At 39.9% G+C, this 25311-nt stretch overlaps 1 protein-coding gene across 9 annotated transcripts in view; it reads right to left on the bottom strand.

Annotated features, from left to right (window-relative positions):
- RPRD2 (regulation of nuclear pre-mRNA domain containing 2) overlaps positions 1 to 18278 on the bottom strand; it is a 104386-nt gene extending 86108 nt beyond the window's left edge. For all 9 annotated transcript variants that reach the window (XM_043576144.1, XM_043576149.1, XM_043576147.1 and 6 more), the window contains exon 1: positions 17049 to 18278. In XM_043576144.1, the coding sequence (XP_043432079.1) occupies positions 17049 to 17253 (205 nt within the window). In that variant the 5' untranslated portion in view covers positions 17254 to 18278. The remainder of the gene's footprint in view (positions 1 to 17048) is intronic.
- Positions 18279 to 25311: the final 7033 nt, after the last annotated feature.

The raw sequence follows: 25311 nt of genomic DNA, 5'->3' as shown, positions 1-25311 counted from the left end.
CAGAATCCACAGAATATGTCTTTCAATCTTTCCTCATCCCCAACATCCAACTCTTTAACAAGTTCTATCAAATTCCACTTTCTAAATACCTCTTTAGATCTTTTCTGCTTTCTCCACTACCACTATATTAATTCAAATCTTGGTCATTTGTTGGATTATTATGATGGCCTCCTGACATTTCCCCAAATATATTTATTTTTAGTAACTGTAATATCAGTTTTACATATTACAGTTTACTGTCCTATTTTAAATATCAAAATACAACATTTTGGTTGGCATTATACAAAAGCAGCTCCATTTGTCTTTCTTGGTTATCTTTAGCTCTTCCTCCCCCAACCCACTCATTTTCACCACAAACTCCTTACCCTATTTACTACCATTTACTACTCAGCTCAGGAAACTCCCCTGATTCAGTCCCCTCTCCTCTTGTCACCACCCACTTATAGGGTGAGTCTGCATCTGAGGTCAAGAACCCAAAGGATCTTTCCTTGGGGAAAGAAAGGATTTAGATCTCCAGTAGTGTAATCTTAACCTAGTTGGCCAAGAAAAAAAACCCCAAAACTTCAGCAATTTTGAACTACTGAACAGAGACAGATGGTTCTGAAAGCACTAGTCAGAGGAGTTAAATATGGCAAAAAAATACTTAAGTCCAACCCAACCAGCTACAGCCACAGGGCAATTATAAAGATGCCTCAGGCCAAAAGACCAAAGTCAAAAAAGGAAGCAGCAGAGCCAGCAGTAGCTGATGACTTATATTAGAAAGATTATTTACATTTAATATTTTATAAATATTAAAATACATATTAAAAATAGAAATATATAAAAATATAAATTTTAAAATCAGCTTTGTGTTAAATGATTTTTCCAACTGAAAGTTAATATGTTCTTTTTTTTTAAAGTTTATTTATTTTGAGAGAGCAAGAGAGAGAGTGCAATAGTGAGTGGGAGAGGAGCAGAGAGAGTGGGAGAGAGAATCCCAAGCAGGCTCTGCACTGCCAGTACAGAGCCTGATTTGGGGCTCAATCCCACAACCATGAGATCATGACCTGAGCCAAAATCGAGTTGGATGCTTCGGTGCCTGGGTGGCTCAGTTGGTTAGGTGTCCAATTTCAGCTCTCACATTTTGTAGGTTCAGGCCCCACGTCAGGCTCTCTGCTGTCAGTGTGGAGCCTGCTTTGGAGCCTCTGTCTCCCTCTCTCTGCCCCTCTGCGCATGTATGTCTGTGTTCTCTCTCTCCCTCTCGAAAATAAACGAACATTAAAAAAAAAAAAAAAAAAAAAAGAGTTGGATGCTTAACTGATTGAGCCGCCCAGACACCCCCCCTTTTTTTTTGCTATATGAAACAATGAGTAAATGAACCTTTTTTTTTTTTTTAAGAGTTAAGTAAAAGATTTAATTTGATTCTTCTATGGGGGGTTGAAAATAGGTCTTCACTTTGCAGTCATCATCTGTAAGAAATATTCAGTTGACTTGTCCATCTCCATATTTTTACTTTATGTTTTAATAATAATTTTCAAAATATGATGGGGCACCTGGGTGACTCAGCCAGTCAGGTGTCCAACTCTTGGTTTCAGCTCAGGTCATGATCTCACAGCTTTGTGGGTTCAAGTCCCGCATCAGGCTCTGTGCTGGCAGCATGGAGCCTGCTTGGGACTCTCTCTCTCCTACTCTCTGCATCCCCCCCCAAAAAAACTTTAAAAAATAATTTTCAAAATATGCAATATATTAAATTTCTGGCTTCACTGATTCCAGTGTTACAATCACTATCTAATGTAGCTTTTGTGCCCATACATAGTTACTTTCTTTTTTGACATACTTTACTCCCCTTTATTTCAAAAAATCATGCCTTTTATTCCTTCTCTTTGTCTTTTCCATCCTAACTTATTGTCACTCCCAGCTTCTGATTCTTTCACACCTTTGTATATATATGGGATTCCTTCTTTCACCTGCTTTACATCTTTTTTGAGCACCTGAATCCTCCATGAAGACTTTCTTATTACACACAAATATAAATTGGTTCTCTCTGTTCTTTAATATATGGAGTTTCATAGAAAAACCTCCATAACAAAGTTTCACAAAGTGTGTTCCAAGGAACACTAATTACATAAGATGGCTAGAAAAGAAAGAGATTCCGTGGTCAAGTAAGTTTGGAAAATACTGAATGTTCTATCCCCCACACCTCTTGGAAATTCATGAAACTAAACGTTCAGCAGCATGAAACAAGGTTTAACTTTAATTGGGTAGTTCCTAAACTTTGACACTGACATCTAAACATGACTTCTGCGGAAATGCTATACTTTGTACTAAGTACAAATTCATAGTTATTTTTGACAGGTTATTTAAAAAGAACTTTTTTTTTTTTTTTTTTTTTTTTTTACTAAGTAATCCCTATGCCCAATGTGGGGCTTGAACTCACAAGTCCAGGATCAAGAGTTGCATGTTCTACAGACTGAGCCAGCCAAGTGCCCAACAATAGGTTATTTTTGTAAGATCCAGCAACACTAAAGAGATGGTTGTAACTTTGAAATCCCTTCCTTTGAGATGCATTTTCATGGTAGCACAACAGCTATAAAAATATATGAAAGATTCTTAAAGTCTATGAATTCCTGGAACTATAAGATGTTCCTATATGAATAGCCACTTGAAATAAAGCAGGTAAACAGTTTCTAAATTATGTGTTCTCTGGGCATTCGCTAGTTTATTTTTTGTTTTTGTTTTAGAGAGAGTATAAGCAGGGGAGAAGGGCAGGGAGAGGGAGGGGGAAGGAGGGGGGGGAGAGAGAGAGAGAGAGAGAGAGAAAGTCAGTCTTAAGTGGGCTCCACGCCCAGTGCACAGACCAACACAGAGGGCTTGATCCCACGACCTCAGGTCATCTGAGCCAAAATCAGGAGTCAGGAGCTCAACCTACTGAACCATGCAGACTCCCCATGGGCATTCACTAGCATTAATAAGAAAGAACTAAAAAATTCACATTCATTCCTTTGAATTAACTTTAAATTTTCACCTAGGGAAGGGCACCTGGGTGGCTCAGTTGGTTGAGGGTCTGACTCTTGGTCTCAGCCAGCTTGGGTCATGGTCTCGCGGTTCATGAAATCAACCACTGCATTGGGCTCTATGCTGACAGTGCAGAGCCTGCTTGGGACTCTCCCTCTCTCTCTGCCGCTCCCCTGCACTCTCTCTCTCAAAATAAATAAACTTAAAAAAAATTTTCAGCTAGGAAGAATTAAAATTAATTAAAATTAACTGGAAAAATTTAAAGCTTAAGCAAACAGGCTTGCATGAAACATGGTATAAAAAATGTATACATAGCATAGTTGCGTTTTTAAAAATGACAATAGTGGGCGGTACCTGGCTGGCTCAGCTGTGGAGCCTGACTCTTGTTGATCTTGGGGTTGTGTGAGCCCCACATGGTATAGAGATTATTTAAAAATAATTTAAATAAATAAATAAATAAATAAATAAATAAATAATTTTTAAAAATCTTTAACAAAATGACAACAGTGGGAGCTAAGACGGAGGCATAGTAGGAGTACAGGCTCATCTCATCCCTCAAACACAACTAGAGAACTATCAAAAATGACAATAGTTACCATCTGTTGAGCTCTCAAAATGTCAGGTAGTTTGCAAAGTACTTTATATGAATCATCTTTTCTAATAACGCCAATAATCATGTAAGGGAAACTATACTATTATCCTCCATTTATTAAAGGCTTTAAAAAGTAGCAACTATAATGCCTACTGGAGTCCAAAACCCATGTTCTTTGCCAGTTAACCACTATACGATATTCCTATATATGTAAATCTAACAAAATTGTGTGTAACCTGCATAGCAGCAATTCTCATCTGGGATCAGATTTAAGGAAGATTCATTAGTTAAGCATGTTCTATGTTCTACACCCTCTTCAAGGTGCTGAGGATGTAGTGGTGGACAAAACCAATTTCCTGCTGTCAGGTTCGGGGGGCTTACATTCTGGGGGGGGGAGATGGGAAGGGCAACACACACTTCCCAGCAAGTAGTATCTTATACAGTAACGAGAAAAACTGAAGAAAATTAAAAAGGTGATGTGATAACAGAATGATGGGGGAAAAGAGGGTAGGCTCTTGGCTATGGTAAAGGGTCAACCTCTAAGGAGATGACATTTGAGCTAAGACCTGAAAGACAAAGATATCAACGCAAAATTTTCATATAAGCAGTAATTTATAAAATGATAGTGATAATATAAATGGTAGTATATTTCTATATACTTATTTGGCAAAATAAAAAGTTGGCAAATTTATGACCTCACAAATTAGAATAATGGTTATAATTAAATGATTGATAAAGTCTGGAAACCACTGGGCAATATGCAGTATTCAGATGAGAGACAATGGATGTGTACTTTGCAGAAACTTAATAAAGGTCATTCTATATTGTAAAGCAGTAGTTCTCAAACCTTTTGGTTTCAGGATCCTTTTACACTTTTTTTAAAATGTCTATTTATTTATTTTGAGGAGAGAGAGCACAAACGCGCGCAAGCACGCACACATGAGGAGGGGAGGGGCAGAAAGAGGGAGAGAGAATCCCAAACAGGCTCCACACTGTCAGCACAGAGCCCGATGCAGGGCTCAATCCCATGAACCATGAGATCATGACCTAAGCCAAAACCAAGAGTTGGAGGCTTAAACAACTGAGCTACCCAGGCACCCCTACTCTCTTAAAAATTACTGAAGATCCCAGAGCTTTTGTTTATGTGGGTTAAATCTATGCCATTTACTGTATTAGAAATTAAAACTAAGAATTTTTAAAATCCACTAATTCATTAAAAGCAAAACTAAACAATTATTATATATAATTATTAAAAATAACTACACTTAGGGGCATCTGGGTGGCTCAGTTGGTTGAACATCCAACTTAGACTCAGGTCAAATCATCTTGTGGTTGGTTCCTGAGTTCGAGCCCCACATTGGCTCTGTGTTGACAGCTCAGAGCCTGGAGCCTGCTTCGGATTCTGTATCTCTCTCTCTCTGTCCCTCCCCTGCTTGCACCGTCTCTCTTGCTTCCAAAAATAAATAAACATTAAAAAAAAAATTAAATGTTTATTTTTGAGAGAGAGAGTGCGAGCTTGAGTGGTGGAGATGCAGAGAAAGGGGGACAGAGGATCCAAAGTGGGCTCCATGCTGACAGCAGAGAGCCCAATGTGGGGCTCGAACTCATGAAGTGCAAGATCACAACCTGAGCTGAAGTCGGATGCTCAACTGACTGAGCCACCCAGGCACCCCTTTTGCTTTTTGCTTTTTTTAAAGATTTTATTAAGCAACCTCCACACCCAATGTGGAGCTCAAGCTCACAACCCTGAAGATCAAGAGGTGCACACTCCACCAAATGAACCAGCCAAGCACCCCACATTTTTGAAAATCTATTTAAAATCTGGTTTAATAGAAAACAACTAGGGTCTCACATCTGCTTTTATATTCAATTTATTGAATTAATGAGTTGTTTTCAACTTTGCAATTCAGTGAAATCATCAAAATAGGTACATGAACTCACAGAAACAATAGAATGGTGGTTGCCAGGGGCTAGGGAGTTGAGGAAATGGGGAGATGTTGGTCAAAGGGTATAAACTTCCAATTATAAGATGAATAAATTCTGGGGATCTAATGTACAGCTTTAGACTACTGTTACCAATATGGTATTATATATGGGCGCCTAGTGGCTTAGCCGGTTAAGCATTCAACTTCGGCTCAGGTCATGGTCTCACAGTTCGTGAGTTTGAGCCTCACATCAGGCTTTCTGCTCTCAGCACAGAGCCTGCTTTGGATCCTCTGTCCCCCTCTCTCTGCCCCTCTGTAGCTCGCACTCTATCTATCTCTCTCTCTCAAAAATAAGCACTAAAAATATATATATATGGTATTATATACCTGAAAGATGCTGAGAGTAAAATTTTTTTATTTTTTTAAATGTTTATTTGCAGGGGGAGAGAGAGCGAGTGAGCGTTAAGCAGGGGAGGGGCAGAGAGAGGGGGAGACACACAGAATCCGAAGCAGGTTCCAGGCTCTGAGCTGTCTGCACAGAACCCGACATGAGGCTCGAACTCCTGAACCATAAGATCACGACCTAAGCCGAAGTCAGATGCCCCAGAGAGTTAATCTTAAATGTTCTCACAACAACAACAAAAAGGGTAATTATGTGAGGTAACAGAAATGTTAACTAACTTTATTGTGGAAATTATCTTGCAATACACTGTATATGTGTATCAAATCATCACCTTGTACACCTTAAACTTACACAATGTTATATGTCAACTATATCTCAATAAAGCTGGAAAAAAATAAGCAGAAGGCTGTTTGGAAACCTTCTGCCTATGGAACGCTACAAAATACCAGTAAATTTGGTTCTTGAGTTCGAGACCCACATCAGGCTCTGTGCTGACATCTCAGAGTCTGAGCCTGCTTCAGATTCTGTCTCCCTCTCTCTCTCTGCCCCTCCCCCGCTTGCATGTGCTCTCTCTCCCCCCCAAAATAAACATCAAAAAATAAACAAACAAACAGTTAACAGCATATAAAAACTCATTACTATCATACTTCCCAGAACCAGCTGTTTTTGTTCAATTTCTATCTTAATTACTAAGAGTTAAGTTCCTATAATTCCCCTCTTTCATCATCCAATACAGAGTTTTACATAGAACAAGTACTCAGTATTTCTAATTTTATTTTCTAAATTCTCAATCTTTGAACATAGCAACACACTCTAAAAGAAATTTTAATAATTTAAGTACTATTGACTTCCTCCTGCACACAGAGATCATCATTTTAAAATAATGTGTTATGTTACAGTTTTCAAATCATCCTCACGGTAAAAGGAACACAGAAACAGCACAGGATTCATTCCGTTCTTTTTTTTTTTTTTTAAGTTTATTTATTTTGAGACAAAGACAGCGTGAGTGGGGAAGAAGCAGAGAGAGAGAGATTTAGAGAGAGAGAGATTTAGAGAGAGAGAGAGAGAGAGAAAGAGAGAGAGAGAGAATATTCCAAGCAGGCTCTGTGCTGGCAGCTCAGAGCCCAACACCGGGGTCGAACTCCTGAAACTCTGAGACACTGAGCTGAGCTGAAACCAAGAGTCGGACGCCCAACCAACTGAGCCACTCTGGTGCCTCTATTCGGGTCTTTTTAAAATAATAAATGGTAAATTATAATTCCTAACATTGAAAGATCTTTTCCCCTATAGCAGTGAAAATTTTATTAAAGGGTAATAAAGAAACACACTCTCTCTGTTAGTGGGTACCAAAGAATCATAAAGTGAAAGTAAGTGAAACTAACCACTAAAGAGTAAAATGGAAGGGGGAAGAGATGAGGGAAAGATAAAGGCTACAACCAAAATTTAAACCCAGCATACTGAACACTTCATTTCTTTCATCAGAGACTCAATTTCAAGGTTTCTAACAGAAGAATAAAAATAAAGTTTTTTTGTAAACTCTTATCTTAGTTAGAAAAACTTTACTGTTTCGAAGCACAGATGGAAATGTTGCCTTTTTCTAAAAAGAGTAACTAGGTACTATTACTTTCTCCACAAGATGTGCATTTTCCCCAGTGTTCTAGAATTAAAATCTGTGGGGGCAGTGGGATCTGAAAGCACTACAAAACACCAACTACTTTTTGTTTCCTTGACAAACAGATGAGAAACTCTGTCTAGCTGATTTGTACAACAGTGTAAAGTTCTGGAGTAATTTTTACTAAGGTCTCTGAGCTTCGTCTACACATTAAAAAACCTCCTGTATCCTTACTTTCCAGATAATTGAAATTATAAAACAAATACCATAACTCACTGACAAAAGCTTAGGAGGAGGAGTTTGGATGCATCTATTATTTATTAGTTTATGAAAAGCAGAAAGCCAAATCACTAAGAATAAAATCAGCAACCCTGTACTCCCTAAGAAATTATACACATAGATACACTCACCTCTCCTCTGCAGACAAAACTGTAATTTCAGGGTGGCCTATTTGAGCAAATTTTAATATTAGTATTTTTCCACTGCCAATGAAATTTTCCTTTCCATACCAAAGAACCATTTGACATTCCTCAATATAACTTTTTACTATGGTCATTTTTTTATTTTAGAGAGAGAGAGTATGGGGGGGAGGGCGGAGGGGCAGAGGGAGAGAGGGAGAGAGAGGTGGGGGTAGAATCCTAAGCAGACTCCATGCAGCACAGAGCCCAATGCGGGCTCAATCTCACAACCCTGGGATCATGACCTGAGCCGAAATCAAAAGTCAGACACTCAACCAACTGAGCCACCCAGGCGCCCCAACGTTTCTCAGTATTATTTCATTTCACACTTTTAGTTATGGGAAGGTTTACTTGCTACATAATTTAACAGTTAGCTTACCACAGAATGTATAACAAAATTATATCATACATAATGCTTCAAATCCACCCAGGGTCGTGTTTATAATATCACCTTTCTGCATTTGAGAGACAAAGCAGCTAAATGAAGAACATAATGACTGAGTGTAAAGTCTCATAATCCAAGTAAGAGACCTTGTTTAGTACATACCATTACAATAATTAGATATCCTAATTAGGTAGTTCATGTTTCGAAATAGTGTCAGGAAACACGGAAAATATTATCTATATCTCTCTGAATTTAGGGCCATGGAATGAAGAAAAAGTGACCTAGGCATCCAAAGGGGAAGGAGAAAGGCAGTTATGCAATAATTTTAGAGTTGGTAATTATGACACAGCTACTGTCTAACTAATTCAGAACTGCCATTTAGCCTAAACCAAGAGTAGAAACATTGAAGAGCTCAAAATAGATTTATTACTTCTTTAGGACACTGAAATAAAGTTTACCTTGAACCTCAAAAAGAACCTAAGCCAAGAACACATTAGACCAAACAAGCAGAAAGAGGTATCTAAAATACTGAGTGCTCCAGAGCCGCCTTCTCTACTGGCTTCTTCTCTATCTACACTTTACCTTACTACACCTACCTCTCTATCTACACTTAACTCCCATGTAGATCTCTTCCAGTCTCATGGCTCCAAAGACAGTCTACACACTAAACAGCCTCCATGTGGTAACTGCTGCACAACTCTGAATATACTGAAAACATTAAATTGTACAATTTAAGTGAATGAATATTTGTGAATTATATCTCAGTAAAGATTTTTTTTTAAGTTTATTATTTTTGGGGGAGACAGAGCGCTAGCGGGGAGGGGCAGAGAGAGAGAGAAGGAGAGAGGGAGACACAGAGTCTGAAGCAGGTTCCAGGCTCTGAGCTGTCAGCACAGTGTCCGACGCGGGGCTCGAACTCACAAGCTGTGAGATCACAACCTAAGCCGAAGCCAGACACTCAACTGACTGAGCCACCGAGGTGCCCCAATAAAGATATTTTAAAATGTGGACAACTGAAACCTAACACTCAAAACTAAGTTTCTGATCTTCCTCCCAAAATCTGCTCCACTTGAGCCTTCCCCATATTAATAAGTACCAACTCCTTCTAGTCAGGCAAAAACCCAGAGTCATTCTTGATTATTTTCCTTTCTTACTCTACATTTAATTCATCTAGAAATCTAGTTAGATCTACATTCAAAATAGATCAGAATTCAATTACTTCTTATCACTTCCACAGGCCATAACCTGGTCCAAGCCACCAACATCTTACCCCAGGTAAGTACAATAGTCACCTAACTAGTGCCCCTTGTTTCTGCAACAACCAGAATGACCTTTTAAAAACATAAATCATGGGGTGCCTGGCTGGCTCGGTCAGTAGAGCATGCAACTCTTGACCTCACAGGGTCTTGAGTTCAAGCCTGACATCAGGCCTAGAGCTTACTTAAAAAAAAAAAAAAAAAAAAAAAAAAATCAAGTCACAATACTCCTCTGCTCAAATAGCTCCCCATCTCCTTCAGAAAGAAAGCCAAATCCTTACAGTAGCTATAAAACTTTGTGATATGCCCCTTCTCCCACCACCACCCACCATAATCTCTGAATTCATCTGCTACTACTCCTTGCCAGCTACAAAAGCTTTCTTGTCTTCCTTAAACTTGCCAGGCACACTCTAACCTCAGGACCTTTGTATTTGTCTGCACTCTGTGTTGGAACGTCCTCCCGTCACACTTTATCTATGTTGCTTAACACCTCATCTCTCTGCTCAAATGTCACTTTCCCAGGGAGGCCTTCTCTTACCACCTAATTTAAAACTGCAAACTCCTATAACACTCTGTATTTCTCTTCCCTGCTTTACATTTCTCTACAGCACTTCTAATATTTTTACCTTCTAATACATTTAATATTTTACTTATTTTGTTTGTTTCTCCCCTTAATGGAGTATAAGCTCTGTGAGGGCAAAATTTTTTCTCCATTCTGTTCACCCACTGAATCCCCAGTGCCTGGTACAACAGGTATTCCACAAATACTTGTTAAAAGAACTATGAATCTAGGGGCGCCTGAGTGGCTCAGTCGATTAAGTGTCTGACTTCGGCTCAGGTCATGATGTCACGGTTCGTAGGTTCAAGCCCACATCAGGCTCTCTGCTGCCAGCACAGAGTCCACTTCAGACCCTCCCTGCCTTGCTTGTGCTGTCTCTCTCAAAATAAACTTAAAAAAATAATAATAATAGTAACTGAATGGAAACTAAGCACTTATAAGCAAAATTCATCTTGATGCTCAAAGTTAGAATCTGTATCTAGTTCACCTGCATTACTCTTTTGTATATATACGATAGGTAATTAAAAGGCTTTCAGAAGCCAAACCTGCAGAAATGGCCCCAGACCTTTAGATTTGTGCAATTATTAAATATAAGACAGCAGACTGCACTCCCCACTGACCAGTACTGCACCCCAAACTTTTTGTCAAGAAAAGTCTTTTATGGGGCACATGGCTGGCTCAGTCAGTACAGCATGAGACTCTTGATCTTGGGGCTGTGAATTCAAGCCCCACACTGGGCATAGAGATTACTTTAAAAAAACAAAACAAAACAAAAAAACAAAAAAAAACCAACCCTGCTTTATTATTTAATCCAAATGCACCTCACATTTAGAGATTTTTATCCAGTAGTCAGCTTTCACAGCTAACATGTTCAACTTGTCTTTCCATTCTATATTAAATGAAAACATAAATGCCTATCAGAACTCAAAATCCACATAAGATTATCAGTTTTAGGGTGCCTGGGTGGCTCAGTCAGTTAAGCATCTGACTTTTTTGGTCTCAGGTCATCTCCCAGTTTGTGAGTTTGAGCCCTGTGTTGGGCTCCATACTGACAGTGCAGAGCCTGCTTAGGATTTTCTCTCTCTCTCTCTCTCTCTCTCTCTCTCTCTCTCTCTCTGCCCCTCCCCCGCACACATGCGTGCTCTCTTTCTTCCAAAATAAATAAACAAACTTAAAAAAAAAAAAACACAAAGACTTAAAATCTAAACATTCTGGTTAATCTATATGGCCTAATATTGAATAAATAAGCAAGTAATCAAAAGTTTTCTTCATGGTAGAAAATATTTTATAAATCAGAAAGGCTGTATAGTACAGTGGCTAAGAGTGTATATTCTAAAACCCTGAATGCCTGGAATCCTGGCTCCACCACTTACTAGCTCTGTTAAATTACTCGATCTCTTATTGTCTCTGTTTTCTCATCTGTAAAATGGGATCATAACAACACCTACTTCAAAGCGTTGTGAGGACTGAATTAATTAATATGTGTAAAATGCTAGGAAAGGTGCCTGGCACATAGTAAGCACTTGATAAAAGTATAAAATTATCACCACTTTCATGGTCCATCTAAGGATCCTGAGACCCAAACTGACAAACCTTTGCCATAAATCAAAAATGGTAACTGCACTTTGCAAATTCTCTGCAACAACTTAATCCTGTAGAAAGAGTTTTTTTTTTTTTTTTTTGCTAGCCCATGTTTATACAACAGCTTCTCCTGGGGGGGGGGGAGGGGCGCTGGAGAGGACTATATTGTACTGAGAGTTCCTTCAAATGAGGTGGAGGGGGAAAAAGAGGGTTGGAAGGAAAAAAGACTGGCCATTAAGTTGATAACTACTGAAGTACATTAATTAGCAGAAGGTTAGGGGTGGGGTGTAAATATTTAAAGTTTATATCAAAAATAGCTGAAGGGAGGGGCGCCTGGGTGGCTTGGTCGGTGAAGTGTCCTACTTCAGCTCAGGTCCTGATCTCACCTTTCCTGAGTTCAAGCCCTACGTCAGGCTCTGTGCTGACAGCTCAGAATCTGGAGCCTGCTTGGGATTCTGTGTTTCCCTCTCTCTCTGCCCCTCCCCCACTCACACTGGGTCTCTCTCTCAAAAATAAACATTAAAAAATTAAAAATAAAATTAGCTGAAGGTTATTCTTAACAGATTTTCTGCTCTACAACCGATTCTACTTTCCTACATCCACCTTTTCTTCAAAACAGACCAACCCATTCAATGGTTAAAAACAAGACAATATGGGGGTGCCTGAGTGGCTCAATCTATTAAGCATCTGACTTCAGCTCAGGTCACGATCTCTGGGTTTGTGAGTTCAAGCCTGGCATCAGGCTCTGCGCTCCTAGCCTCCATCTCAAAAATAAATAAACATGAAAAAACAAAAACAAAACAATATGGAACTATCATGAACATAATAATTTCCACTAGTTCTTCAGAGCACTTGCTAATACACTACAGAGTCCAATCCATTTGGCTTCAACTGGGAACGTAATTTCCAGGACCATACCCAAAACAAAACTCTGCTGTAATTATTCTGAATACTCAGGATTTTAAGACCATCTGCACCATTATTATCATAATAAATAATTTGGATTTTTTTTTTTACCTATGCTAAAATACATATATTACCTTCCAAAACCTAGATAGCAATTCTATGAGAGATAGTTACTACCTCTACTTGCAGATCACAAATTGGGGCTCACAATTTCAGTGTGGAGTCAGGTATTAAGTGAAGGAATTAAGATATGAATCTAGGTCTAATTCTAAAGTACGCCTTTTTCTACTTTTCCACATTGATTCCTATTTAATATTAAAAACAGAAGGGACAAATGAAGTAAAGAAATGGTAATCTGGTCAACTGCACATCAAGTCCAAAAAGAGCTATTATCTTGAACCTGCTGACAACCATATCTATCCTTTCTTTCACTAAGTTATAAATATTTCTTTCTGATAAACAGAAATTTAAAAAATTCAAGTTCTTGATTGATTAGTACACAAAATTACGTTGGCAAACATTTACTGATTGCTTACTTTGTGCCAAACACTGTTCTAGTTGCTTGGGGATACAGCAGCAAAGAAGACCTAGCCCTGTCATCTGGTGGGAGAAGAGAAACAATAAACATGTAAACAAATAAACATGGTAATTTCATATACTGAAAATAATGTGAAGTGATAGAAAGCAACTGAAGGGACCCCCTGAAATAAGGTCATTTAGGAAAGGCCTTTCTGAAAAAGTAATATATGAGGTTGAATCTAAACGATGAGGAAACAGAACTGGAAGAAGCCTGAAAGGTAGTAGACAGGACAGATGTTGTAGGAACTTTGAAGACCATAGTAAAAATAGTTTAGATCTTAACCTGTTGCAATGGGATATCACTGGAGGATTCTGAAGCACGGGAATGACATCTGTTTATACTATAGAAAGACCACTTTTAAAAATGACAGCAATGGCAGTGCCTGGCTGGCTCAGTCAGTGAAGCATGGTGACTCTTGATCTTGGGATTCTAAGTTCAAGCCCAGCAGTGGATATAAAGATTACTTAAAAATAAAAAAATAATCTTTTAAAAAATAGGATGACAATGAACATTTCAGCCAGACAAATTAAAAGAAGCCTGAATAAAATCAGTTAGAACCCATCTTCAAGAAGCCTGCTTGTGGGGCGAATGGGTGACTCAGTCAGTTGAGCATCCGACTTTGGCTCAGGTCATGATCTCACAGCTCGTGAGTTCGAGCCCTGCATCGGGCTCTGTGCTGACACCTCAGAGCCTGGAGTCTGCTTCTGCTTCTGTGTCTCCCTCTCTCTCTGCCCCTAACCCACTCGCATTCTGTCTCAGTCTCTCTCAAAAATAAACATTAAAAAAATTTTTTTTAATAAAAAAAAAAAAAAAGAAGCCTGCTTGCTTTCTCTGAATTAGTTCCTTTAAAATGAACAAAAGACTGTCAACATGTTATGAAACACAGGATCAAATGAAAATATCTTTAGAAGATCAAACAGTTCCTTAAATTCACACTGAAGACTAAACACAAATTACTAAATAATGAATGGATGCCAGAACAAAAAAGAGAAGCAAAAGTGACATCAGGAAAATGGACAGAAAGGCCGGGAATGCCAGGTACTTACTTCACAAATTTGCCGAAAGTACACTTAGAAACCAAACTCTAAAAGAATCTCAACTGTAAAGAAATATGAAACTAAATGAGGTCCAATCCATAAACTATTTTCACTGGGCCCTTCATCACTCTCCTGAATATTTCTCTCAAAAGGCTTTACTTACATTGAGATGAATGATGTTCATTAAATGTAAACACAAAAGGACTATAAATACCCTTAACCATTTTAGAAAGTTCCATTCCACTAGGAAAAAAAAAATCAAGTCTTTAGAAAGCCAAAAGCATTTAACTGTATAAACTATATATAATACACTTCAAATGAAGTGTTGTTTTCCTAGAGCAATCATTTTTTTTCACTCAAGACATCAACTAGGGAAATAAGCTTAGGCAAAATAACAAAGTAGAGGCAGAAAAATTCTGGCTTCATTATATCTTATTATTGCTAACTAGGAAAAAAATTCTAATTGTCATTTGAAATCCCACAAGGCAGGGATGGGGGTCAACCTATTCTTGCAAATGATGTAACCATACAGTTAAAGCACCAGAGCTCAAAGGTAGGGAATGTTAAATGCTTGTATAACTTAGTAAAAATGGTTTAAAACAAGAGAGAATATGGGGCGCCTGGGTGGCGCAGTCGGTTAAGCGTCCGACTTCAGCCAGGTCACGATCTCGCGGTCCGGGAGTTCGAGCCCCGCGTCGGGCTCTGGGCTGATGGCTCAGAGCCTGGAGCCTGTTTCCGATTCTGTGTCTCCCTCTCTCTCTGCCCCTCCCCCGTTCATGCTCTGTCTCTCTCTGTCCCAAAAATAAATTTAAAAAACGTTGAAAAAAAAAAAAAAACCAAGAGAGAATATATTCTCAAACTCACGTGAGCACTTGCTACCACTGGTGAACCAAGTACATGAAAGACTAATCTTTTTTTTTTTTAATCTTGAAAACATTATTTTACAAAGTTAAATGTGGCCATTGTCATCTGGTATTTGTAGAGTAAAATCCTAACTCCACCCTTTTTCTGTGTAACATTAAGGAATTTACTTGCTGAGCCTTAAGTTTCCCTACCTGAAATCAATGATTTAAAAAAAAAAAATCTACCTCTTAGGGTTATTTTTTTTTTAATTTTTTTTTAATGTTTATTTATTTTTGACAGAGAGAGAGACCGCGCATGATCGGGGGAGGGTCAGAGAGAGAGGGAGACACAGAATCCAAAGCAGGCTCCAGGCTCTGAGCTGTCAGCCTAGAGCCCGATGCAGGGCTCGAACTCACAGACCATGAGATTATGACCTGAGCCGAAGTCGGAAGCTCAACCGACTGAGCCACCCAGGCGCCCCTCTTAGGGTTATTTTAAGGTATAATGAGATATTGTAAATATTTTAAAGTATTGTAGATATTTTAAAGTATAATGAGATATTGTAAATAACAATAAAGGACTGGGCAGATAGCAGATGAGAGTCTTTGATGATGCCTGTTATCGTATGTTCTAACTTTACTTCTTGGAAAGAAAGTAACTTTGATCTATTAGTAAATCTAGGTAATCTTGTCTTGGTTCTACAACCTTTCTGGCATATGTTATTCAAAGAACCACAAGACATCTCTACCAACAATAACTTTATATACACAAATGGTCTGAAGACTGGGGCCTATGATTTCACAAGTTTTATCCATCTGTTCCCTAAAAGGTAAATACAAATCCAAACATTACAGGGGCAATGGCAGAAGTGGAATAAGAAGAGTAACTAGAAGATGGGTCTCACTGGTGACATGCCACAGACAAGAAGCAACAAAAGACCTAAAAGTCAAATAGATATATATGGCATTAGGGTTAACCCTCTCTCTCTTCTCAGCCGGAAGCAACAGTGACTTCACACTTACTCCTAAAAGATTTGAAATGTTTTGCTGACAATCCATGCTTCCTGACAGTTTAATATACTTCTTTTCTGTAGTAAAGCAGCAAAGTGGGAAAAAATCCCCCAAAGAGACAAAAAAGCAGTCACTGGGGAAAAAAAAAAGTACTACATATTTAAAAAGCACATTTCTTGATTTCCTGTTTTGATTACCTAGGGCACCAAACTCATTTCTTTAAAAAGGTGCTGAAAAATAGCCGGACATTTTTTATATTTTAAGGCATCAGTGATGACACTGACTACAGTTATTTCTGGTATCAAGAAGCCCGTATTTTATTTGCAGCTAACACGGGTACAGGGAACCCTCCCAGGTGGTCCTCTCAGCTCTACGTGGAGCTCGTGTTACTTCTCAACATTCACCCAAGTAAGGCCCTTCTTATTACACATCACGAATTTTAGGTCAACGTAAAATAGAGTGGTCCAACACATGCCAACCAAGTACGTGGGTTTGCTACTGCTTAAACCAAAGCTTGTCTATCATCAGGAAAACCATTTGCACGTCAAGGCCTATGAGAAACAAACGGACGCGACAATTTCCGCGAAGGTTCAGTAAAGCTAACAGCACTCACAAGGCTCCGAAAAAAGTAATACCTACATCTCGAAAGATCTAGGCCCAAGGGCCCAAGGTCACACACACCAAGTCAGCAGCTAGTAAAAAAATCCAAGAAATGATGAGCTTCCTGCAGTTCAGGGCAACCCTGGCTGGGAATGGAGTCTGGGCTTGGGAACACTCGCGTCAAAGCTTGAACGTGAATATCAACGCCAACCGAATGCAGTGACTCCGTGGGAAAACCCCAGGCGTTTAGGGAAGGATTTCCTTCCATTTCCCAGTCTTCCCTTCCCTAGGCACCCCCAACACTCACATCTCCGGAGCCACTTCATCCAATGGTAGACGATAGTAGTGTGGTGTTTCTTGTTCTCTATACACCAAGACGACAGGCCTTGAATAGATTCCATGGTGTTGGTTACCGACTGGAATTTTCGATCCAACGAGGACTCCAGAGCCCCTGCCGAAGAGGCCGACGAGGAGGAGGCCTTACTGCTGCCTCCGCCGCCGCCGGCCGCCATCTTCGCGGTTTGCACAAGCGCTGCTGCTCCTCTGGCGGCCGCGCCGGCGGCGGCGGGAGCGGGCAAAACAATCACTGCGAGTGCGTGAAGGCCGTAGGTGGGGAGGGAGGCCAGGGGGTGGGGATGGTGCACGCGCTAGGCTCTTCGAGAGGTAGGACGGGGGGACCAGCTGCCGGGCACGCTGGCGGCTCCTACACGCTGGAAGGAGGGGCTGCGGGTATCAAAGGTTTATCAGAATTGTTCAAGGGGTTGTGTTTGAACCAGTCAATAATAACGGAAGAATTACGCAGAAAACAAGGTCCTGCGAAGCCTTTCAAAACGCCTGGCCCCGAAATTAATGGTTTTACACTCTTCGGCTCTCAAAGCTAAGGCTCTTCCCCACTCCAACGCCACACACACTCCTGTAAGGGTAGGCGTTAATATCTCAAATTTAATACTACCCGATTGCCCCTTCAGTTGCAGAAATCTTTCTCCTTTAGATCTTCTAGCACAGAAAAGGCCCAAGGCTACCTAGTCAGGATTTTTTTTGCAACGCAATAGCAGCAAAGGGACAGCAACAGTATCGCGCACGCGCTGCTTAGCCCCGCCTCCCCGCTTCCTTCTCAACCTAGAAAGCAGAGGGAGGCGTGATGGCGGTGCAATCTGACCAATCCAAGGGCAAGAACGAGAAGCGCGCGCTGAAGCCCGCAAGCCCCAAGGGCCAAGAAGGCGCTTCGATTATTTGTGCGCTTGCGCAGCAGATCAGCGTGTAGCGAGCTAGGAGGAAGAACGCAGGAGGGTGAGGGAGTTGGTCAAACTAAGGAGAGGTTGGGGGAGGGGCTTCACCGCTCCGCCCCGCCTTTTGCTTCCTAGCAAAGTCTCCTTCCTGGGGCTGTCCAGCTCACACAGCAGGCTGTAAAATTCCCACCGGTCAAAGGCCACTGTTACTCTCTGGCAGCTGCTGCCGCCGCCGCCGCCGCTAACTCCTCGGGGCACCGACGCGCGACAAAGTGGCTGACAGCCATCTTGCCGTGCCTTGGAAGATGCGCATGCGCCAGCCCCAGCGAGCCCTTCGCTACGCAGACTCCCAGACCAAACAATATTTTACACTCCCTTTGGACGATACCATTCACAGCCAGTAGGCTTTTTGGATTAAAGAGGAAGTAAATGAAGTAAATTCCCCGTAAATTTTTCGAGACGAGGAAGTAATAATAGGCAAGATGTGATCTCACCTTTGCCAATTATAATAATCTCACAATTGCCTAATACATTATAGTTTATAAGAGCCTTGGCTGTCTATTGTATTATAAATTAACACAACCTCGATTAAGCATTCCATCGTATCTGCGTACGTAAATCCTCTGGGCAGATTTGGAGGCTCCTGTGTCCCACTGAGCACATGCAATTATTGTATTTTATGTCTTTTACCTCTACCCAGGGGACTCAACGTTTCTTGAGGCAGGGAACCTGTTTTGTGAAGCTCATATTGATTGAACATATTGATTGAAGCTCATACTGATTGAACAAAAAGTTGAACGTTTTGTGCCAAGTACAGTTCTAGATATGGAGGAGTAAAACAGCAAAACAGAAAAAAAAAAAAAAAATCCCCTCCCTGTGGGACTTAGTAGCAGGAGACCATAAACAAATATATATCAGGAAGTAATAACTTCTATGAAGAAGTATGAAGCAGTAAGGAAGAGAGGATATTGTGTGTGTAATCCTATAGGGGAAGGGAAATGTTTTGGTGATCCAGGAAGGCTTCTGGAAGGAAGAGACACTTTATCTGAATGCTGAAAATAAGGCAACCAAGCAGGTATGGGGAAGGTAGAGAAGAACATACTGGCAGAGGTAACACCCAAGTGCAAAGGACCTAAAACTATAAATGTCTCGACATATTCGAGGAAGAACAAGGAGGCTAGTGTGGCTGGAGAAGAGCAAGAGAGGTAGAACATGAGGTCTGAGGTGAAGGGAGAGAGTTCATATAAGGCTTTGCAGGCCATTGTAAGGATTTTGGCTTTTAATTTTGAGTTGGGGAGCGGTTCTATGCAGAGGAGTTTTAAACAGAAAAGTTACACGGCAATCTTTTTAACTGGTTGCTATGTTGATAATAGATTTAAGGGCCACGAGTCAAGGAGGCTGTTGAAATAATCCAGACAAGGAAATGATGGCTTGCACAAAAGTGGTAGCAAAAAGATAATGAGAAGTGGTGTCAGATCGTGGACATATTTTGAAGGTAGAGCCAAAAGAATTGTTCATTGGATTTAAGAAGAGTATGAGAAAAACGAGCCAAGTATGGCAGGCACTGGGGGTTGTGAGCTGAGCAACTACAACTGTGTTTCTCAGCCTTTTGCATTATCGTTGCCCCTAAAGATCCTTTTTACATTTTTTTCCCTAATCTCTCAGTCCCCATTGAATTTTAATGCCCAGATGCACTGTATATCTGTTTATGTGCTGCATGTTTTATTCAATACAGAGTTAGGAAGTACTAAAATCTTTGAGGTGCCTGGCTGCCTCAGTTGGAAGAGTGTGCAACTCTTGAACTAAGGGTCATGAGTTTGAGCCCCACATTGGGTGTAGAGATTACTTAAATGAATAAAAACTTAAAAAAAAAAAATGTGTTGTGTATGTTTGGATTTTACGGATTTACAAACCACTGTAGTATCTAAGAATTCCTCATTGCCCAAGAACTGCATTCCTCCCTTTTGAGGGGTGACATTGCCCCCATTGAAAATACATGAAATATGGGGCAGCTGGTTGGCTCAGTTGGTTCAGCATCCAGCTCTTGGTTTCAGCTCAGGTCATGATCTCACAGTGAGATTGAGCAAAGCCTGCTTAGGATTCTCTCTATCCCTCTCTCTCTGCCCCTCTTCCACCACCCCCCTCTCCAATAAATAAATATTAAAAAAAAAAAAAAAAAAGAACCTTGAAAATGCATGAACTAGAAGAATGGAGTTGCCACTTTCTCAGATGGACCAGAAGAAGAAAGCAGGAGAAGCAGTCCTGTGAGAAATGAGTAGGAATCAGGATTTCAGTTATGGAAGCTTGAGTTTGAGATATCAGATACATAAATAGCACTAGATATATGAGTCTGAAGTTCACAAAGAAGATCTGGGTAGGAAACATAAATTTAAGAATTTTCAGTATTGGAGCTTCTGGGTTGGTGAGCTCATAATTTGGAGACAGGCACCCAGAGACGGCCTAGAAGCTCCATGCCCTTCCCCATACCTGGCCCTGTGCATCTCTTCATCTGGCTGTTCCTGAGTCGTATTCTTCTATGATAAAGTAGTGACCTAGCATGTCATGCTACCCAGGGAACTTTCCAAACAAGTACTAAACATCCATCTGATTTCAGAAAAGGAGTAGATGAGACTTGGGTGACCAACAGAGTATAGGCTGGCTTCATTACATGATTCATGAGCCAGAATATTTTCTTCTCTTTAGACGACCTCTTCCAAAAGATTAATAAAAATTATGAAGTATATCTAGGGACCATCCAATAAATCTTTTTCAAATGTAATATATCTGTGTACATAAGGTAGTGTTCAGTGAATACTTGAAAAATGTACAAATTGTTCTTTCATATATGTTCATGAGCTGTATTCTTCAAGCAACAGAGCTCAGTTAAATCCAACTGCAAGTAGGTTACTGTAAGGTGTTTAAGATACACTTTTTTCAAGTCAGTTTTTCTCTTAATATTTGACTTTGCCTTTTACTTTTGTTTAATAAAGCCTGCATGTTGCCCTAAAAAAAATAGGCAGTATTTAGGGCTGACTGGCAAGAAGAGCATGTAACTCTTAATCTCAAGGTTGTGAGTGTGAGCCCCATGTTGAGGGTAGCAATTACTAAAATAAGTAAACAAGCAAGCAAACAAAACTTTAAAGAAATGTCAGTATTAAAAAGAAAAAAGTAAAGAATTGTGAGTATTAAAGCCATGAGATGGGTAAGGTTGCCTAGGAAATGAATAAGTATAGATAAGAAAAGAAGTCCAAGGACTAAGATATAAGGAACAACTTGCAAAGGATATTGAAAAGGAATGACTAGTGAAAGGAGAACTCAGAGAATAATGTTCTGAAAGAAGCAATGAAAGTTTGTCAAGAAGGAAGGACTAATCAATTGTGTCAGATGTCGCTGTGTAGGTTGCCTGAAGACTGAGATAACCACGGGATTTAGCAACAGAGTGATCTTTTTTTTAGTTTTTTTTTTTTAATGTTTATTTTTGAGAGAGAGAGAAAATGTGTGAGCAGGGGAGGGGTAGAGAGAGGGAGACAGAGACTACAAAGCAGGCTGTCAGCACAAAGCCTGACATGGGTTCCAATCCATAAACTGTGAGATCATGACCTGAGCCAAAGTCAGACGCTCAACTGACCGAGACACCCAGGTGCCCTGGCATCATAGTCATCTTGACAAGGGCTGTTTCCAGGAAGTGAAGTGATAGAAGGTTCTAGAGAGAATGGGAGAAGTGGAAATATCCTGTATAGACAGCTCTTTCAAGAAATAAAATGGGGGGTGGGGGGGGGAGTGCCTGGCTGGTTCAGTTAGTGGAGCATGTGACTCTTGATCTCAAGTTGTAAGTTCAAATCCCACGTTAGGTATGGAGCCTACTTTAAAAAAATAAAATATTTAAAAAATATAAAAAATATGAAAGCAGAGAAATGGAGCTGAAGCTGCAGGGAAATGTGAAATCAAGGGGTTCTTTTTCTAAGATGGGAAATAATTGTAGCCGATGCAAATGAAAAATTGAGGATTAATTATTGAAACAGGATAGAGACGGGACAATTACTGGATTGGTTTCCTTGAGTAGATAGTTCCACAGACAGTTCCTTTCTTGTAATGGGAACGTAAATAATCTAGTAGAGATTGTAGGTAGATTTGTTGGTGAGAATGTACAGAAATTCTCTTCAGTTGCTTCTTTTCTCAGTGACATAGGTGTGTACTATAGTAAGTCCTGAGGAAACACCCTCTTAAAAAGCTAATAATCTGTTAACTGCCAATTCTGGTGCATCATTTATAGGCTTCACCTTTCACTTTTCTCTTAGAAAGTGTAATAGTTGAGAGAAAGACCTCTAGGGGCGCCTCGGTGGCTCAGTCGGTTGGGTGTTCGACTTCAGCTCAGGTCATGATCTCACATGGGAGGGAGTTTGAGGCCGGCACAGGTTGGGAGTTTGAGGCCGGCATTGAGCTTTGTGCTGACAGCTTGGAGCCTGGAACCTGCTTCAGATTCTGTCTCTCTCTGCCCCTCCCCTGTTTGTGCTCTGTGTGTGTCTCTCTCTCAAAAATAAACAAACATAAAAAAAAAAACCAAAAAATTTAAAAGAGCAAGACCTCTAGAACCAGACTGCTGAAATTCAGGCTATGCCACTTACCAGCAGGAATTTTAGATAAATTTAACCTCTGTGATGCTATAATTATTAAATATGTTAACGCATGTAGAATGCTTAGAGTAGTGCCTGGGTTAGTAAAAGTTTGATGATTATGTCATCTGTTATTACACTTAAACATTTTTTTAAAGCTTATTTTGAGAGAATGAGTGCAAGTGGGGGAGGGGCAGAAAGGGAGGGTAAGAGAGAATCTCAAGCAGTCTCTGCACTGCTAGCACAGAGCCTGATGTGGGGCTGGAACTCATAACTGTGAGATCACAACCTGAGCTGAAGTCAGACCTTAACGAATTGAGCCACCCAGGCACCCCAAACATTTCTTTTTTAATTTTAATTTTTTAATGTTTGTTTATTTTTGAGAGACCGAGTGTGAGCACAGGGAGGAGCAGAGAGAGAGGGAGACACAGAATCCAAAGCAGGCTCCAGGCTCCGAGCTGTCAGCACAGTGTCGGATGCAGGGCTCAACCTCAGAACCGCGAGATTGTGACCTGAGCTGAAGTCAGACGCTTAACTGACTGGGCCACCCAAGTGCTCCTGAAACTTTCTTGTTTTTAAAAAATGTTTACTTATTTTGAGAGAGAGCGAGAGAGCGAGGTAGCGAACATGGGGAGGGGCAGAGAGAGGAAGAATGAGAATCCCAATGGGCTCTGAGCTAACAGCACAGGGCTCAATCCCATGAACTGCAAGATCATGACCTGAGCTGAAATCAAGAGTCCGACACTTAACCGATTGAGCCACCCCAGTGCCCCAACACTTAAACCTTTCTTAAAATGAATTTCCTTTTGCTTTTGTTACATGTACAATCCTTAATCAGACTCTACTAAACTAATGGCTTTCTCTGCCCATTGCTAGTTTTCTCATCCTGTGTTTGCCAAAGTTCCATTTTTAGCCCTTTTGTCATTTCTCCTTATCCTCTCCTAAAGATTAAATTTTATAACCTGCATTCAGACATATTTTAGCTGGATATCCTACTTATCTTTGATTCCACCCCTTCCATCTAGTTATCAATCCAATAGACTTTTACATAGAAATCTCTTGAATGAGTTCCTTTTCCATTCCCTTGGCCTTCTTCCTAACAGTTATCATTACCATCCTAATAAATTATACATCAATAGCATTGCAGTAAGTTTTCCAGTCTAGCTCTTCAGCTTATGCACTATTACCAGATGAACATCTTTATTTCCCTCCGCTCAAAACAAAACAAAAAAAGTGTTCCTTGTTACTTATCAAGTAAGAGCCGTGACTTTTAAGATGCTCTACAGTGGTTCCAATCTAATGTCCCAGTATTATCTCAAATGCCTTCCCTCCGAGGTTCCTTGGGCTCCAAACTGTTCTTTGCCTTAAATATATCCTGTCATTTTCTATTTATAATTAATTCTGTTCTTTATGCCTAAAGTGTCCTCTTCTGTTATCAAAATCCTACCCATCTTTCAAGAGCTATTTTAAATTCTCTTTCGTGAAAACTTCGCTGATCATTCCAACTGGATGGAGTTTCTCTTTTGTGCAATAACATTTTCTGCACTGAAATTATCTGTATTTTCTTACCTCCAGGAATATTGCATTGAGTAACATGCAAAAGCACCTTGGGGCGCCTGGGTGGCGCAGTCGGTTAAGCGTCTGACTTCAGCCAGGTCACGATCTCGCGGTCCGTGAGTTCGAGCCCCGCGTTGGACTCTGGGCTGATGGCTCAGAGCCTGGAGCCTGTTTCCAATTCTGTGTCTCCCTCTCTCTCTGCCCCTCGCCCGTTCATGCTCTGTCTCTCTCTGTCCCAAAAATAAATAAACGTTGAAAAAAAAATTAAAAAAAAAAAAGCACCTTGAAAATTGTAAAATGCTCAACAGCGTTATTACTGAATTGTCTTATTCAAAATAATTATTGGATATCTATATTCCAAAGATACTGACTTTCCCCCAAGATATTTCTGGAAATTCATCAAAATAAGCCACATACATGGAAGAGAAATCAGTCCAGTTACTTTATATTCACATTTTAAACCAAGAAAGCTATTTTCTACCTTGATCATCTCACTTTATTCTCTATAGTAAATTCCAAATGACTTTTAAATTCTTCCTAGAATCCTAAAGGACAAATAACTGCCATTAACTGGAGATAATATACTTAATTTCAAACATTATGAAAGGAATTACTTAAGTTCACAATGTATTTCAAGTGAGAACAGCATCTCAAGATAGGAACTACTCTCGGAATCACATTCATTTGAAAGAACTGTCCCTACCACCTTATTTCACAAATGAAACAGCATATGTAGGGGCTAAGAGTTTGGGCTCCAGTCAGACGAACCTGGGTTCAAACTAAACTCAATTACTTAGTAGCCATAATCTTGGGGCAAATTACTTATTCACTTTAAGCTTCAGATTCCCCATCTCTAAAATCTACTTTTCTCTTGTTTTTTCTGATAAAGCAGGCAATGCTTACTGAACACAATGCTGAATACAGTATGGGGGGGTCAAGAAAATTTAAAAACAACAAAAAACATCTGAGGCACAGGGAGATTAAAGACTTATTCAAGGCACAGTTAAGTCTCACTACACTTTACAATGAATAATTGTATATTATAGTATAAATATTCCTTTTAGGCCTTATGCAAATAAATACATTTTCGAAGTTGTATATAAACTACTTACACATTATTGTGATGAATCCTTTAATAAAGCAAAAATATTTCTGTAACAATGAATTTTTC

This window comes from Prionailurus bengalensis, chromosome C1 (assembly GCF_016509475.1).
Source record: "Prionailurus bengalensis isolate Pbe53 chromosome C1, Fcat_Pben_1.1_paternal_pri, whole genome shotgun sequence".
Lineage (NCBI taxonomy): Eukaryota > Metazoa > Chordata > Mammalia > Carnivora > Felidae > Prionailurus > Prionailurus bengalensis.
This window is presented reverse-complemented; position numbering and strand designations above follow the sequence as displayed.